This window comes from Hippoglossus stenolepis, chromosome 18 (genome assembly GCF_022539355.2).
Source record: "Hippoglossus stenolepis isolate QCI-W04-F060 chromosome 18, HSTE1.2, whole genome shotgun sequence".
Taxonomy (NCBI): domain Eukaryota; kingdom Metazoa; phylum Chordata; class Actinopteri; order Pleuronectiformes; family Pleuronectidae; genus Hippoglossus; species Hippoglossus stenolepis.
The window spans coordinates 6,977,862-6,995,039 of NC_061500.1; the positions used below are offsets into that span (position 1 = coordinate 6,977,862).

General features: G+C 41.8%; 1 protein-coding gene across 14 annotated transcripts in view; it reads right to left on the reverse strand.

Annotated features, from left to right (window-relative positions):
- Positions 1-7,825: 7,825 nt before the first annotated feature.
- The window catches only part of rimbp2a (RIMS binding protein 2a), a 44,214-nt gene continuing 34,861 nt past the window's right edge, over positions 7,826-17,178 (reverse strand). For 6 of the 14 annotated variants that reach the window (XM_035141653.2, XM_047344574.1, XM_035141652.2 and 3 more), the window contains 7 exons: positions 16,526-16,631; positions 16,070-16,198; positions 14,583-14,746; positions 14,025-14,381; positions 13,480-13,551; positions 12,907-13,071; positions 7,826-10,809 (listed from right to left, as the gene is read on the reverse strand). In XM_035141653.2, the coding sequence (XP_034997544.1) occupies positions 10,579-10,809; positions 12,907-13,071; positions 13,480-13,551; positions 14,025-14,381; positions 14,583-14,746; positions 16,070-16,198; positions 16,526-16,631 (1,224 nt within the window). In that variant the 3' untranslated portion in view covers positions 7,826-10,578. Of the gene's footprint in view, positions 10,810-11,959; positions 12,009-12,906; positions 13,072-13,479; positions 13,552-14,024; positions 14,382-14,582; positions 14,747-16,069; positions 16,199-16,525; positions 16,632-17,178 lie in introns of all 14 variants that reach the window. The other 8 variants (XM_047344578.1, XM_047344572.1, XM_047344580.1 and 5 more) reach the window with 4 other exon arrangements.

Below are 17,178 nucleotides of genomic sequence, written 5' to 3' on the forward strand. Positions count from 1 at the left end.
TCACCACGAGACGCTTTGATGTTGATTTAACATCCTACTGATTATTACTTGTTGAAAATAAGAAAAGTATATACTTGGAAAGGAAATAATAATTAGTAGTAGTATTACTATTATTATTATTATTTACAGACTGTTTAAAGAGGATAAAATATAACAAGAGTTCGAATCATCAAAGGCAAAAAGCAAATCAATACAATGCAATATCATCTATAATCTAAGAAAACAAATGCATTAGTTCTAATTGAAAAAGAGTAGTAGATTAAAAATATATATATATGTATATATGTGCATGTGACATTGGGAGGCCTTTAATAATATATAATACAAATATTGATGACAATAATCATCATCATCATTATAACGTTATTTATATAGCACCTTTCAAAACCACCTTTACAAAGTGATTCATAAACAGGACAAATGAAAACAAAACTACACACAAAATAATACAATATCATTTCCAATCAAAGACAGGAGATTACAAAAAATACAACATGATTTAAGAGTAATGGCAAAAGAAAAGGATAACAAATAAACATAACAACAACAATCAAGCAACAGCTGATGGGTAACACTATGTATTAAGAGATGATTAACAAACAGTTTTCTGAGGTGAACTACTCCTGAGGGCCAGGGCCCTGACAGCAGGGGCCCCGTCACCTCAGCTCTTCAGTCTCGACCCAGGAATATCTCAGGTCTTCATCAGAGGATCTCAGACTCCCGGCAGGTGAGTAGCTCAGTCAAGTGATGCCAAACCGTGCCTTGAAGGTCAACAGCAATATTTATAAATCAATTCCAAAACACAGGCAGCCAATGAAGTGAAGCTAATATGTGCGGAGATGTGATCATGGCGGAGACGTGATCATGATGTATGAGCTGTGACATTACTCCTGACAGTTTTGGAGAGAGGGAAAAGTTTTGTGTAGGTTTTGCCAGCTGTCAGCTGCACACTCTCAGTCCGGCCTCACATGGCATCAGACTGTATTTGGTGAGTGGGATGCAGCAGATGGATGCCGGCACTAAAGCCTTGTGGTGTCATAGCACAGTGTATATTTGGCAACAAGGTACAAAGGATCAGCAAACACTCCACTTTAGTCTCATGTGACTCCCGCTAAACCACATAACGTCCGTGTGCTTATAGAGAATTTGAGAATATCTCACACGTGTCCATGCAGTATCTACAGATGTGAGATTTCCTTCAGCCTGGAATCCACAAAGTGAATTACAGATATTTTCTGTGCAACTGCACTGCAGACCTTCAGGCCACATTTAATTTCTTAGCACTCTGTTTTTCTTTTTTTTTTTGTGTGTGTATCACTTCATCCGCCTTGACATAAATTCCATAATGAGGTACACTGAGCACCAGTGCAAGTTCAAAGCAGGCACTGAAAAAACATGGTGCCCTTAAAACCAGGGTGTCTATAAAATGAGCATCTCGGTGTCTGGGAGCGAGCCGGGGGTGATGCAGTTTAAGCGCCGTGGCATCCCTCTAGTCTACTTCTGCACGGAGACATCCGCCTAAATGCCGACATCAGATTTATGGTAAAGAACAGCGAGAGGGTTTAATGAGCTTGGTCGGACTCGTCTTGTGTTCTCCTCTGTCTGACGTCCCACTAAATACCTGTTCTCTGAGACAAATGCATTTTACTGACAGAATATGTCCACTGCGCCCATGCAGCGCCTCACTGGGTGTTTTATTGCTGGTGGCACCGGTGCCAGGGTGACAGCGTTATGCACAAAGGCAAATAAACACTTTGTCTCATGACAGCAGAGGCTGATTAAAATAAATATGTGGCTCAGAGTTACATTCAGGGGCCTCTAAATACCAATAAAACTTTGAAGAACTAATGGAGTCTGTATCATCTCAGGAGAGGAACTTGATTTGACTGTACACATCGCTCTAATATTTACAGTGCAGGGACGGCACACATGCGTTACATTTTCAAGTCACTGAGGTTTAATTTAAGCAGTTTGCTTGTGTGTTTTTTTGGCTGGTTGTGATTATTAAAGCTGACAGAGGCAGAAGCTTCCAGCTCTGGAGTCTGGGAACGTCTCCAGATCTCTGTAGTTTTCTAAATGCAGCTCGCTGCTGGTGCTGCTACAGATGACAGAGAGGTGGTCACATGCTCCGTGGGGGACTCCGCAGATAAAGCTGCAGCCAGGTGGCCCAAAGGTTTTGGGAGGTTTTTTTTCATGAGGAGCAAACTGGGCCAAAACCTAAATCCCTGCAATTATTTATAATGATTTTATTTCGTTTTCCTTTTTTAAATATGAAACCTAATTGAGCTGAAACCGACACTGTTTCTTTTAAGCCACACTACCAGCACGACGAGTTACAAATGTTTGATGCTCGGCTTATCCACCACTTTGAAGTATCTCAACAACTTTTGGATAGTTTTCCATAACATTTTGTACAGACATTCATGGTCCCCAGTGGATAAATGCAACTAACAGAATTCTGATAAAACTTATTATAGGCTCATGCATCTCACTGCTGCACTTGTATTTCCAGAATTGCACTTTTTTAAATAACGATTTCATATCAGGGCTCAATAACAGGAAAAGTAGAATCTGCACATTGATTCTTTGCTGCAGCTGAAGATGAGTTTTAATATGTTTATGTCTCTGCATTAAACATCAAAACATGATAACATGGATGGTTCAAGCTTGAAGTTATATGAGCGTCATATTCACCAAAGTAAATAACAAACGAGAGTGGATAAAATACATTAAATATACTGAAAATAATTTACAACTTGGTGCTGTTCAGAAGAAAGCTACATGTACATATATATGAGTATGAGCATACCAGGAGAGATTATACCCGAGGAAGCTTTTACCTGTAGGTTGACCTCCAGCTGAACTGAGACCAGCCTGTGATGAGTCAGTGCAGCACGTCCTGGGGTCATCGTATGATTAGTGGATCCATCCAACTTTTACTGACACTAATCCAGCTCAGTGATGGATGTTGAACTGCAGCAGTGTTCCACTTTAATCATTCCTCAATACTTCTTATCACTCCCCTTCAGACAAATGGTGATCAAATTAACTCCAATCAATCAATCAAACAAGGATCAAATCAACATGGACTCGTCCTGCTGACGCTGCATCCGACTATCGCACGAATAGATTGGAAAATAATAACAACGGAAAAAGTAGTTGAAGAAGTCCCAAGTCAACTGGAGCTATAAGCATTTATGAGGCTCCGTGAATGGAAATCATTGCAAACTGCTTCTGTATTCTCTACTTTGATCTCTGGGGAGTGCTGGAGTCCGGTCTCCGAACATAAAGCTGTCATTACACCTGTGTAATAACACTTGGCGCTACAGGCAGCCGAGGGGCAGTCGGTCTTTTCAACGCTGGAGATGCTGGAGCTCTGAGGGCTCTGCAGCCAACCCTGTGCCCTGTGGACATCTCCATGCAGTCCAAGATGAATCACCGAGGCGAGGCCCGGCGCCCTGGCAGCTTCCCTTCGCTGACTTCAGCCAACATTCTTCAGCTGATGACAAATGAATGCCCTTCTTAGAGCGTGGCTGCCATAAACATCAGTTTTCCACCTCTGCAGGATGCCTCGACTGAGCTACCTCTTAGGTGGTATCTGCTCCCACAGACACTCTGCCCTCAGAGCACCGTGATGGACAGGTATGAGGCTCGCCTCCAACCGCGCTGCGGGAAAAGCATTAATGCCGCTGTGGATGGATGGACACAGGTGAACTTTTCAGCCCGATCTCGCTTTTCTGTCGAACATTTCTCTCATCTGAGCTGAAAAAAGGATTTATATGTCAAACCTACTGTACCCAGCTCCAGGTCATATAACAGCATTGGGTCATGCTTCACTGCTGATGTTTTCATGGATGTTTTTAAAGGTTGAATATGTTGCATAATTGACATTAGATACATCAGGCGTGAGACGTTATTTTGATTTTATTCATGCAAAGCTGGACCACCAACCAGGAAAAGCTGCCAACTGCCCCAGGGTCACACACCCTGAGGGGCCCCAAAGGCTGGAGGCTCATTGTGCTGCAATTAGTGTGTGGTGAATTGATTCATTGCACATTTGTTTGGTACTTATGCATTCAACACTTAACGATATTATTAAGTAAAATGATGGTGGCTGTGAAAGCATTGCTGCATTTTTATCTAAACATCAGAGAATACACACACACTCACACACGCTCCAAGGGTTCATATTTGCCCCAGGGTCCTGCCAGTTAATACGGCCATGCATGTATGCTATGAGGGATATATTCACATGCAAAGCACTATCTGTATAATACCCCACACTCAGCCCCCCTGAGTCTCCGTACCACACACCTCTCCACGAACTTAGTGAAGTTTGAGGCCCCCAGACTTCAAAGGAAATCCGCAGCTCATCACATGACAAAAGGTCTCTGAGTGAATCAAAGTCAAAATTAAAATGTTTCACCTGGGAGATCCCTGCTGTGATTTCAGGAGGAGGAGGGTCAAACAAATGCTGAGAGTTTAACTGAGGTTTTGTGAAATATTCAGGGAGGCCAGGAGAAGACGGATGACTCCCCCAACCCCCCACACCCCTGGTGGCGTGGCAGACAGGACAAGAGCGAGTGATGGAGAGGTTACAACTGGCGAGAATTTTAAACATCCGTTGGCCCTCGAGGGACTCCGGAGACTTACAGCTCAATAAAGATCTGTGGGATAGTGAGGGGAAGTCGGGGCAGGAGAGGAGGAGGTGGATGGGAGGGGGGGTTGAAAGAGGGAGAGGAGATGAAGGACAGGAAAAAGAGGAGAATATAGGGCAAATGTATTAGAAGCACCAAACAGAGATCCATTGATTTACAAATGCAATCTCCTCTGTTTCTTTAACTGCCTGAGAACAGAGAGGCTGTTACAGCATCGCTCTGCAGAGTTTCCTCCTCTGCTCCTCAGTCCTGGAGCTTCTCCTCCTGCTGGATTCATCATTAGAATGAAACAAAGCACATTCAGGCTTTGAGAGGGAAGAGGAGGAGGAGGAGGAGGAGGGGGAGAGTTCAGCCGTCTGGATTTTGTATGTTTCTTTCGACACTTTGTGAGATGTACAGGTTTGTCAGTGAAGATGTGATTCTCCTCAGCACAGTCACATCTCATGCTGTCACTGGCCAACTGAAAAGCCCTGCTGCCCTCCTGAGGAGCAGCGGGTAATAGCAGGAAAGCTGTTGAACATGTGCCAGCATGCGGCTGATATGTCAACAGCTGGTGGAAAATGAAACGCTGAGATATTTTGGGCTGATGTTTGATTGTCACTTCTTTGATAATAATATTAATTTATTATAATAATAACAAGAAAAAATTACTATTATTCATCCACAACACAAGTTCAGTGGAGTGTGATGTGTGTGACATGCTGTGTAGTATTGTTTATTACCATATACACAAATTATATGTGTGTGTTGGGTGTGGTAGGAACCATTATTGGCATATATGGAAATCACGCCCATAACAAATACAAACGATAAAATCACTAATTATATTATAAATGTATAAATTAAATATGTACATATAATATGTATATATATATATATATATATATATATATAAATTAGTATATATAAATGTTATACACTGTAGTGTCTATAGACTCTACAAACATTAATATGTGTCACAAGTGTTCAAGAGAAAATTGGAGAGAGATGAGTGAAACGTTAAAGTTGAACAAATACAGAGGTTAGAATAAATACCAAGAGGAAAGAGAAGTGATACTAGTAATAAAGTAATATAAAGTAATATAATCACAAAGAATTAACGTCCTTGACTTCTCTCAAGGACGTAGCAAGAGACATAGCAGTTTTTCTGTTATTCTTTATTTTTATTCCAGTGCCCTTTTATATATTTTTTCTCCTGTCTTCCTCATTCTGACTCGTCCGCTGCTGTAACAAGTGAATTTCCCCGGTGTGTGGATCTATAAAGTTTTATCTTGTCTCGTATGTTTGCACAAACAAACAGGAACAAACTTCAGGATATGTTTCTGTGGCTTTAACACTCGTCTCTGTAGGGGGGGTTATAAAAAAGTACTAACCTAGAGTAATGCATTACAAATTACTGGTAAATAATTGAAGGTGTGGATCTCAAACTTTGAAACTTCCTCACCGTAACTTTTCAAAGCTCCGTCCCATCAGAGGAACAGAGAGAGTCAACACATGTCAGACTTCAAGTTTCATTGCACTGCACTTTCCTCTTGTTGTTTTGAAATCATGTCTAATGAATAAATCTGAGCCAGTGATTAAATCTGACAAACAGATGATGTCCTGATAAGTAAGCTGTGACCTGGCAGGTATTCACGCTGTATCTTATTATGCCAACGTGTGTTGACCTCCTACTGCCGCCTCTCAAAGCCCCGGGCCTCACATTCAGAGTTCCACAAGCGTTATGAGCCGTAATTACCAGCGAATCCACAGAGAAACAGCTGGAAAACATTTGACTGACCCCATTAGGACACAGGCTGCTATTGAAAAGCTTTCTGCACATGAGAGCCACAAATAGATGGTGGAGTCTCTCTCTTCATTTATTAAAAAAAATGTTGGACGAGTGGTTTTGTTCGGTGCAGCTGCAAAAATAAACCCGTGAGGTGTCTGATATTGATCCTCAAACACAAACCCAGGTTGTATCACTGAGGATGAATCTGCACGAGGAGCTCGGCTTCATCATTTCAGACACTCGAGCGTCCACATATATAACGTCCCTGACATCATACATAAAACATTAAATGCATTTTTTTAAATGTTACGCCCCCCAGTAATTTGTGCGACAGCGTGATAATGAAAGATAAAGAGCCGGATGGCCATCAGTCAGCCCAGGATATAAAAAAACGTGACAGGAGTTAAATTAGTTTAGTTAAATTCTCTTTCCCCTCTGCAGCCAGACTTCAAATAAACTTTTATGAATTAATTATATAACCTTGAAAGATGGTTATTAAAATCTGACACCAGGTCTGTGCATGTCGGGAGTCTTCACTGTTTGAAGCTGAAACTCTTCACAGCAGAAAAGTGTGACTGCAGAATTAGATTTTGCTCGATGACACATAAATAACAGCTGGAGTTAAGTGAAGCATCATCTGTGTTTTTAAATGTATATTTTATCTGGGACGGGCTGGCGACCTTTGTTTACTCACCTCTGGAAAATGTGTAATAAGTTATGTATACACATACTTGTACTGTATACACCTCTAATGTATACAGTATGGTATTTGATCTGTTTTCTATATTGACGTCTTTTATTTTGTACCCGACTATCGCCCCAATGTCAACTGTGATTGGCTCCAGCCCTCTGTGACCCCTAGAGGTATAGATCATGGATGGATGGATGGATGGATAGATTAATAGATGGATGGATAGATATGTGAATGGTTAGATGGGGTCAGAATCACAAAGGGTCAAATTTTTAACTCCACGAAGGAGGTCATGTTTTCAGCTCTGTGCGTTTGGTTTGTTTGTATGATTGTGAACAAGATTATACAAAAACAACTGAACAGATTACCACGGAAATTAGTGGAAGGAAGTGGTATTGGTCAGGAAAGAACCCATTCAAATTTGTCACCAATCCAGTAATTTCTTGTTACTTTTTTTTACATTGTGAGATAGAGCTGTTTTCAACATTTTCACCGTTTTCCCAGGGAATCATTTATGGATCTGGATGAAAACATCAGGCACATTTAAGGGACTCATATCTATGAGTGTATAAAATCTGATGCAGCTTGAATGAATGTAAGGAACCGTTTTCCTACTGTGTCCAAACAAGGTCTAAACCCGAGCTGCTCCCGTCAGTGGAAACAAACTGAAGAGTCACAACCACACGAAATGAGCATCAACAAAGATTTTTCTAAAAAATATCAAATTTAATTTGGTTATAAAAGTCGTTGGCTATTTTTTTCACATGCACACCCACACATAATTAATCACCATAAATACTGTCCAATGATTTCTCTTTTTTCTTTTCCTTTTTTTTAAACTTTGATTCACAAAGCAAGCACATACGGTGGACCGATACATCTGATTTCAAAAGGACACTATGGAGAGAACGCTTGCAGTCTGTCACAAGGAGAGGAGATCTCAGTGCACTGAAGAAAAGGCTGCCGTAAAATCAAGTAGAAACATTTAGAAATTACCTACAAATGGATCCGAGTACAAAAAGAGCTACAGTGTCGAGACACTCCACCCAGTCACGTGTGAATGATCGGGTTCTGGGACACGATGTTGTTTCAACTGCAAGAAGAGACGGAATGAGAAACTATACAGAAACAGCTTTGGAACCAAAAGAATGGATGTAAACCTATTGCCGGTGGAACTTTACCTTCATTGCATTTCATCGATTCATATAATATCAGTAAATCATTTCACATAATCAACTCGGGTCTGACTCATTCTTCAAGTGCAACGTGACATCAAGGAAAGCTAGAGATTGACAGGATGGACATTTCAAACCAAACATAGATCATTTTTAAATCATCAAAGTTATCCCTCTCATCGGTAATCCATTACTTTCTGTCACCAGCACAGAACACACGATGCTGGTTCAGTATGTGGACTCCAAGTCTCAGTTCCTATTTAAAACACTCGTCCCAATAACCTGTCACGATGGACACACACAACCGCCGTGTCCTTGAAAGCCGGAGAGGTAAGTAAGTTGTGTTTTGGCTACTTGAAAAAATACATTTGAATTTTGTGCTGTATGTGACCAGTAAAGTTCAGATTTTCATTTCTCGTTATAATTTTCTGAATAACATCATTCAATGTTATTAAAAAAAATAAGTAAATATGACAAAAATATGACACTTTTTGTCACACTGGGGCTTCCATAGGAAATAATGGTTAACTCTCTAAGCTGCAGGTTGTCGATTGGAACTGTAGCGGAAAAGAAAAAGGTTCAATTTGAGATTCTAACTAAAGCAGGATATGTAAAGTGTGTAATAAAGTATATTAACTAAAAAGGAACTAAAGGTTTTATTTATATTTAAATTAAAAAGTGAAATGCTGAAAGTCAATGTGTCTTCATTCAGATTCAGGTTCTGTATTTCCACTCAATGCAGACACTGACAGTAAATGACAGGAGAAACTGATTTAACAGACAGGGGATGTGAGGATATCACATCGTTTCTGCTGATCCGACCACATTTGCTGCTGCAGATCTTTTAGTGGCGTTATGCAAATATAAGAGTTTGTGTTTTTTGAGACTCGATTGAATGTATAAAACATTCAGTGAGTCGACAAACTAAATGGAGCAGCAGCAGCAGGACGGCATTTCTAATCAGAGTCTGCAGACTTTCAGCAAATCGTTAAATCTTCTAAAATCACAGGAATAAAGTAGAGACCGTGTTGTGGATGATTCTGTAACATGTTGAATTAGTATGATATAGACCTTATGTACTTCAGTCATGTACAGGATGAAGAATAAATACATTTCTACCCAAAGACCTTTAGTGCTTGTGGATTTGATTTGTGGTTTCACCGTGAGGCTTTAACGTCGGCCCTCTGAAGCAAAGACATGATGGAGATGGAGGCAGCAGCACATCACTACATCACAGGACCAGTAACTACATGGTCTGTCCCTCAGGGGAAACAAAAAGTGAACAAGAAACATGAGGGGTGCAAAAACATGAAGGCATCTCGCACACACACTCACACACACACACACACACACGTCTCACCAGTCGTCAGACAAAAACACCCACCTTTGTGCAATAGGAAGACAGACACACAATTTTGTCTTGAACTAGGTGTTTCATGACAGTTTGACAGCGAAACACGTCTTAATTATTTCATCAAGAAAAAAAAAAAAGAGACAAAGCACAAGCGAACCCGTCGTAAACCCCCCCCCCAAACAAAGTGGTGTGAATCAGCCTTGTGATCAGACGAGGGATGTCACATTGTTTTCATAAAGGCCACTGACACAGCTGAGCTCGCCTGGTGTTTTCTGACGTTAATGCCCCGTTGCCGCTCAACTTCTTCTCCTCTTTCAATCCCCCTCATCGCAGAAGAAACGTCTCTCTGCTGCATCACGAGTGGAAATCCTCCTCCCTCCACACATATGCTACCACCTCTCTGTGATATTGCACTGAATAAAGCCTTTTTTAGAGTTTAGCAGCCAGCATTGCTTTCGCAGAATGCCTCAGGAACAGTGTAGTCTATACGAGGAGCACGGTGCCTTGTGGTGACGTGAATACTCCAGGAAAATGTTCATCTTTTTTTAAAGTTTTTGGCTGAGAAAAGCTCGTCGGAAACGTCACTTTTGTTTTCACAGCTACCCTGCTTGAAATAAATAGAGTTTCTTTGACTAATGGTGAAGAAAAGAGATAAATACATGTCATGAAAATCCTAGTTTTTTTGTTTTTTTTTCTTCTGGATTTTAAAATACATCACAGTAATATGTTGTGTCTGCAGGTGACCCCCTCTCTTTGATTTTGGCACTGCACTGTACATCATTTAGTTGATCAACATGAATAATTGTATCACTGGTTATATTTGAATAAACAGGCTCTCTCGGTCTGCATCCTCTCTGTTGATTGTATGGATGCAATATACAGAGCCTGGCGTGTCTGCACATGTTCTACATATATGCTTTGCTTTTTTTTTATTTCACAGGGGAGAGTCTCTTCAGCAGTTTCTTCCCCTTGGAAAGTAGTCCTTTCTTCTTCTTGTTGGCCAGGTCTTGAGGGTCCCGGGGGTCCATCGGGACGTGGGGGCCCCTCATGGGACTGAGGGGCCTCATGGTGCCCGGCAGGAGAGGCCGGACGATCGGGGACGGCGCTCGGACGGGCGTGGCGTCGTTGTTGTTGGCCGTGTCGGAGGTTTCTGTGGTGACCTGGGGAGAGAGGCGATGGGGGAGGTGTGGAGGCAGGGGGGGCAGCGTATTACAAAAGAACTGACACGGTCATACGGCCTGTGGTCGGTCTGTGGGGAAGGTGTGGTGTTCAACCACTAGATCAAAGTCAAGAAATAATTTGTGGAAATACATTTTGAATCATTAAAGACTTAATATTTGTCAAAGTTGAAGTAGATTTAGTTTGGGAGCTGCTTCTAGAGACGATTCAGATCCACAGAATCATGTTAAATTACTAATGACACATTTTAAACAGTATTTAAATGACTAACTAGTGATAATCGACCTGTTCATTTAACAATAGAGATAAACGTCATGTTTTCACACACACACACAAACACACTCACACACACACAGTACATGTATGCAGAGGAAACACTGAGCAGGAAGCCATCAAATGCCGGAGTTAGCACACCACAGAGCTGGAGGGGTCCACCATCAGGAACATACAGTACGATCATATACAGAACAACACCCAGGGAAACAACTGTAGATACCAGGCTTCTCCTCTAATGCAGCAGCACGATGCACCTTTCTGCGTTTCAACACTTTAATGAAGAATATAGTTATTTTCTTTAACTGTGTGAGATGAGGTTTTTTTGAACATTTTCATTTAATTCCCAGAGAATAATTTATGGATCTTGATGAAAAAAAGAACTCATGGAAGTTAAGGGGACTGATATCTAGGAGTGAGAGTCTGAAGTTGGTGCAGATCCAAATAAAAATTCAGATTTAGTGAATTTAAATTTCATGAGGGGAGTGTTGGGCCTTGGTGGAGGTGTGAGCTCTACGCCCTTCTGCTTTGTATTATGAAATCATGAGGGCTGAGTGTGGATCACATCAACAATGTGTCATAAATATTAAACCTTTCAAACTCTAAATGATGCTTTTCAGGGCTGTTGGAGATGTGAGAAAATAAACATTTTTCTTTGTCTTAATTAAATGTGTAAATTTCATTAAGTTCCTGATCAAACACCAGAGATAAATAACTTCCTGATTCGATTTGACTGTTATCAGGAAGCAAAGCATTGAGGAAACTTGTGTTTCCATCACGGCAGCGTTTAGAAGCCTCTCCTGTGACCGGCTGTGTGCATTAGAGCCGCGAGTTTGGTATCTCAAGTTGCCGACTTACTGTACGAGGCAGACAGAGCCATTTATGGTGTGAAATGAACAATCTTCTTCTGTTTGTTTTGTTTTGTTTTGCCAAGCGGGTGAGGAAAAACAAAAAAACGAAATCAGACGTGGCAGCATCGTCACCGTCGGGTAAAAAGAAAACACCACCATGAAAAACTGAAAACAACAACGACACCGACACACACGAACACAGAGCAGGAAAAAAAGAATGTTTTTAATATCCAATTTCTTCTTTTATTGTTTATTGTAACAATACAGTATGGACGTCTCAGTGCTGCGGTTAGTTCTGTCTCTTGAGCGCAGAGCAAACATGGCGTATCCACTGTCAACATGGCTGAAAAATAGATCTGATGTGTGTGCAATATACATAAAGAAACAAAGCCTCTTTAAGGAAATACAGCAGTCGAGCCAAGAAAGGGAATATAAAATGTATCAAGTTTGAAAAAGGCATGCTTCTCCTCTCTGGTTTAACTTTTCTTCTTCCGTGCCATTGGGTAGCAATTGTGTAAATAAAGCACTTCTTTTTTATTATACACAATAACCACAATGTTTTTGTGTTTCAGTGCAAAGAGGTACCAAATTACGCTGTGTAAGGAATGAGCTGAGCCTTTTTCAAGTCCTCCTCCACCAGTGCTGCATGCATAAGTCACCCACAGAGCTCCCACAGTCTATCCTCTCTCTGTCCATTGTCAGGCTTTGCTTCTTCCTTTCTCTCAGAAAGGTGTCAACACGGGATTTTTGTCCCCTTTTCGAAAGGGTGAGAGGGGAGGAGGGCGGGGGAGTTGTTAGTTTGTACAGAGTCACCACTGTCACCACATGAACAAACACACACAATGAACAGCACACAGACGGCAAAGTGGAGGAAGCGAGAGACGGAAATCAAGAGAGAGGACGGAGGATGGATGAACACAGGGCCTAGCGCTGAGAGCGGCGATGATGATGTACCCGTTTGCCCTCGGGGACGGCGGCAGCAGAGTTGGCGGGCGGCCGGTTGGCAGGCTCTTCCTGGGGGTAGTGGGACGGAGTATCGGTCAGATACACCTCCACGTCATCAGGCACTTCTTCCAGGAAGTTAGAGGGAACCAGACCACGATGGCCGTTCATCTCACCCTGTGGACGGAAACGAGAAGAGGAGGAAACGTGGTTGATGTTAATTCAGTTTCCAATTATTCTACGGTTTTGACACTGTAGATTTTCTCCTCCTTCAATAATAAAATGCGAATATACTTTGTGACATATGCCCATTTGCTCTGTTGATGAGAATATGTGTAGTTAGCTTAGGCTGGAACAAACACTAGAAACAGGAGGCACAAACAAACAGCACCTGGCTCCGTCTAAAGGGAAATAATAATTTGCCTGTCAACACCTCCAAAGAATTAACTCGGTATATTTGTTTGTCTAATGCGATTAAAAGGGATTAAGCCACAACTTGTCGTCTGTGCAGTTCAGTTTTTGTACAAATCATTAAGATATTAAGTGTTTTAATGGGAGAAGCAAACACGGAGGAGCAGCACTCACGTAATAGAACCCGTCTTCATCGATGTCGGCAAACACGGCGATGATGTCACCAGCACAGAAGGTCAGCTCAGCCTATCAGGAGACAAAGAGAAACGAGTTTACAATATACAGATTTTAACCTTGGCTTTACTTTTAATTATTCTTGTGGAACGTTTGTTGCATCGACAGGTGTTTGTGTCTCACAATCTGATTCTAACGTTTGGTTTGACTTTAATCATTCGTGTTTATCTATGATGCAACGTAAGCTGTTTAGAAGGGTAGTGTGAAATAAAAATTATATTTTACTTTATCTTTTAGGTCTTTATTCGAACTACATCAAGCAAAAAGGCAACGTAGATTTACATTTTACACTTTCACTCTTTACTATATTAATTAGTCTGTCCTACCATTGCCACAGTTATATTTTAGGAACATTAAACTAGTTTGAAACGAAATCCCAAAACAAACGTGTACCATTAATCATAAAGGTTTTAGCGTCTTGCAAAGGTTTGGAAGAAATAATACGTAGGAAGTATTAGTTTGTGTCTGGTGTTCAGCGGTGATACCTCGACATCAACATTGGGGGAGCTCTCTCGGGGGTCGTAGTCGTACAGAGCCACCATCCTCCTCGAGGCCTGATCTCGACGGAGGCCTCTCCTGTTCTGCTCTGGAAGTGGTAATAGACGCCGTTTTAACCAGAGGTGTTTCGACAACATGTAATTCTTTGATAATTGTGTGTACGAGTGTGTTATACCTATTCTGTCCACAGGGGTGCTGAGTGGCAGGAAACCCTGTTTGATGAGCTGGTCCATGGTCTCCTCGTCCTCGGCTCGTATCTCCGACACCATGTTACAGGGGATCAGCCCCATCCGGCCCCTCACTTCTCCTCTGTAGAACCCGTCTGTGTCTTTATCGCCATACACCTGGAGAGAGAGAGCGATGTTTAGAGCTCCAGCTATAAAACACATACTGTACTTTTATTATAGTGTTAAGTTTCCTTTTTACTTAAATGGTATCGATAAAGATTCAGCACTCAAACTTCCACTAGTCTAGACACATCTTAAAGACAAGGAGGAGAAAACAATCAGGAATGGAGTAAGTCTTCTCAAATTTTAAACCCCCACCCGAATGATCAGCCCCTCTTTGAAGGGCAGCTCCTCATCAGCAGCGTCGGGGTTCGGTGACATGGAGAGAGGATCGTAGTCAAAGAGGGCCACAAAGATCCGGAAAGTCTCCTCAGTCTCTGACTCGTCATAGTACGTGGGCGAGCGGCGATCCCTGTATCCATCTTTAAAACACGAAAGACAAAGAACAAATGAAAAAAAAAGATCTTGCATCACTCGACAGGGCAGCCGACAGGAAACAGCTGCTTTGTAGGAGACTGATTTTTTTATAGATTTTTTTTATTTTTGTCTCCTGTGAAATGAGCCTGTGTTTGTGCTGTGCAGCAGATTTCAGGGCTCAGCAACACAACTCAGGTGACCATGTACATCTATAGTAAATAACTTTAATACATAAATCTTCACGTTTACATTGTGATGTAGCTTAGCCATGCTTCAATCAAAGGAAATCAAGGAGAGGAGGATTTTCCTCTCTTTTTTAAATCTTATTGATTTTATCATGTAGTGTTTCATGACAGATTTGATTTCCTTGTCCAGTCATATTTGTGCCTGTAAGCATGCAGGAAGAAATCTGTGCTCAGTCAGCTATTAAATCATTTACTACACGTGCACCCACTAACACACACACTACATGTGTCTAACACTATCTTCGTATTTGTATACGCAGTGAGGGACAAATGAGGAGCAAGACAAAAACGTGGTGCAATGCAGAGAAGTGATTCAGGGACATGACAACAACACACAAGACTAACATGCATTCTACAAAAAGCCGACAAAATATATACTTCATATGAAAACAGAGCATTAAGTGAAAGTCTAATTATCTCTCCACACATTGCCAACAGTTATGGCAGCAGATCTAAAGCAGAAATGGAAGAGGTGTTGTGGAAAATGTAGCTGCTAGCAAAGTGTAATACTGTGGAGTTGATGATGATGTGAAAAGCATCACGTCTAAGTCAACCTACACAAGGTTTGGTAGCTGGACTGTTGTTTTATGTGTTGGTAGGAAAAACTGCATTTCAAGCAGCTGATATTTCAAAACTCAAATGTCCAACAAACACCTGAAGAAACAAAAAGCAGTGACAGTGGAGTCATTCTTTAATGTCGACCTTCTCTTCAGGATTTCATGCACAAACGCTCCCGTGATAAGTGTAGTCGGTGTGTTTGTACCACTAAGGGAAGGGGTATATGGCAGGCATCAGTTCAGTGCAGTGAGTGATGCATTCACTGAGCAGTCCATCAATCATTTATCATCTGCAACTGTGGAAACATTCATCCTGGACCCCTGCCATGGATTGCCAGTGGGTCCACCATTTCAGTGCAGTGCAGTCATGCTGTTCAACTGGAAGCATAATAATCACTATTATTATTTGAGACAGAGAAACAGGCATCTTGCAAGTGTCCACAGCTACTGTTTGCCAGTTGCCAGTCGGTGGTGGCCTTTCTGTTGCCATGCTGTGGTGGTTAAAAACAGGACTGCAGGCACATACCATGGGGAGACCTGGTGCCGCCCATGTGCCTGCGGGATGACCATGTCCTGTTGCGAGCTACTTTGCCATAGTAAACATCCTCGGTGATGGGGGAGAGGTTTCCCTCACTGTTATTCTCAGAGGTTACCTCTACGGGAAACACCAATTAAAGGGTGATGGGGTTACAACGCAAAGCACAACCTCCCAAAAGGTCAACTGCAGATTCATGTTGTCACCTAGCAACTACAAATGCACACAGGAAAGCAACTGCACATCATAATATTCTCTGCAACATCTAGCTTATGTTCAGGTAGTGAAGGGCATGAGCATGGTTCATACACACAGAGGTGATCTGGAGACACAGAAGCTCATGAAGGCTTTAACAGAGAAACAAACTAACTATGTCACACACACACAACTAGAAGTATTTCTAAATCTTCCCTTCATTTCTCTCCTCAACCACCTTCCCATACTGACCAATGGAAGGGACCATTAGAGGTCGTCTCTGAGGTTGGGGACCGCCATGATGGTGAACTCTTCTCCCCGCCTCCCGGTTATGACCGCCCCCACCCGGGGTGTTTGACTGAAATGCACATAAACACAGGAAATATTCACAAACATTAGATATTTAACGAGTTTGCTCACAGACACGTGGACAAACTTGCAAAAATAGTATGTGACCAAAAAAAAGAAAAAAAAACAACAACTCACATTTAGTACAAATTGCATGTAAACAAAATCATGCAGCACTCACAGACAGGCACACTGGAACACAGACGTATAGACACACACTCCAACACGCACAAGCCCACAGGAAATGTTCACAATCTAAAACCAAGCAAAGACTAATTACATCGTAAATAAATATGTAAAAGCCTGTTCAGAAACTCCATCGTGACCCTAAACTATTCCAACACAGCTCATTCCTGACTCTCTCTGACATGCCGAACACATTCAAACCCTGTAAATCACCTTTTCTCTCCATGATGCGGAAAACTTCAATCACAATCTATTCAGACAGAGACCATCTCTCACTGTTTCTCTCCATGATGCCTAGACATGAAAGGTTTTTTCCAGACACCGCCACGACCTCAGGCTACCTCCGATCCTACTCATAGCCTGCACCGAAC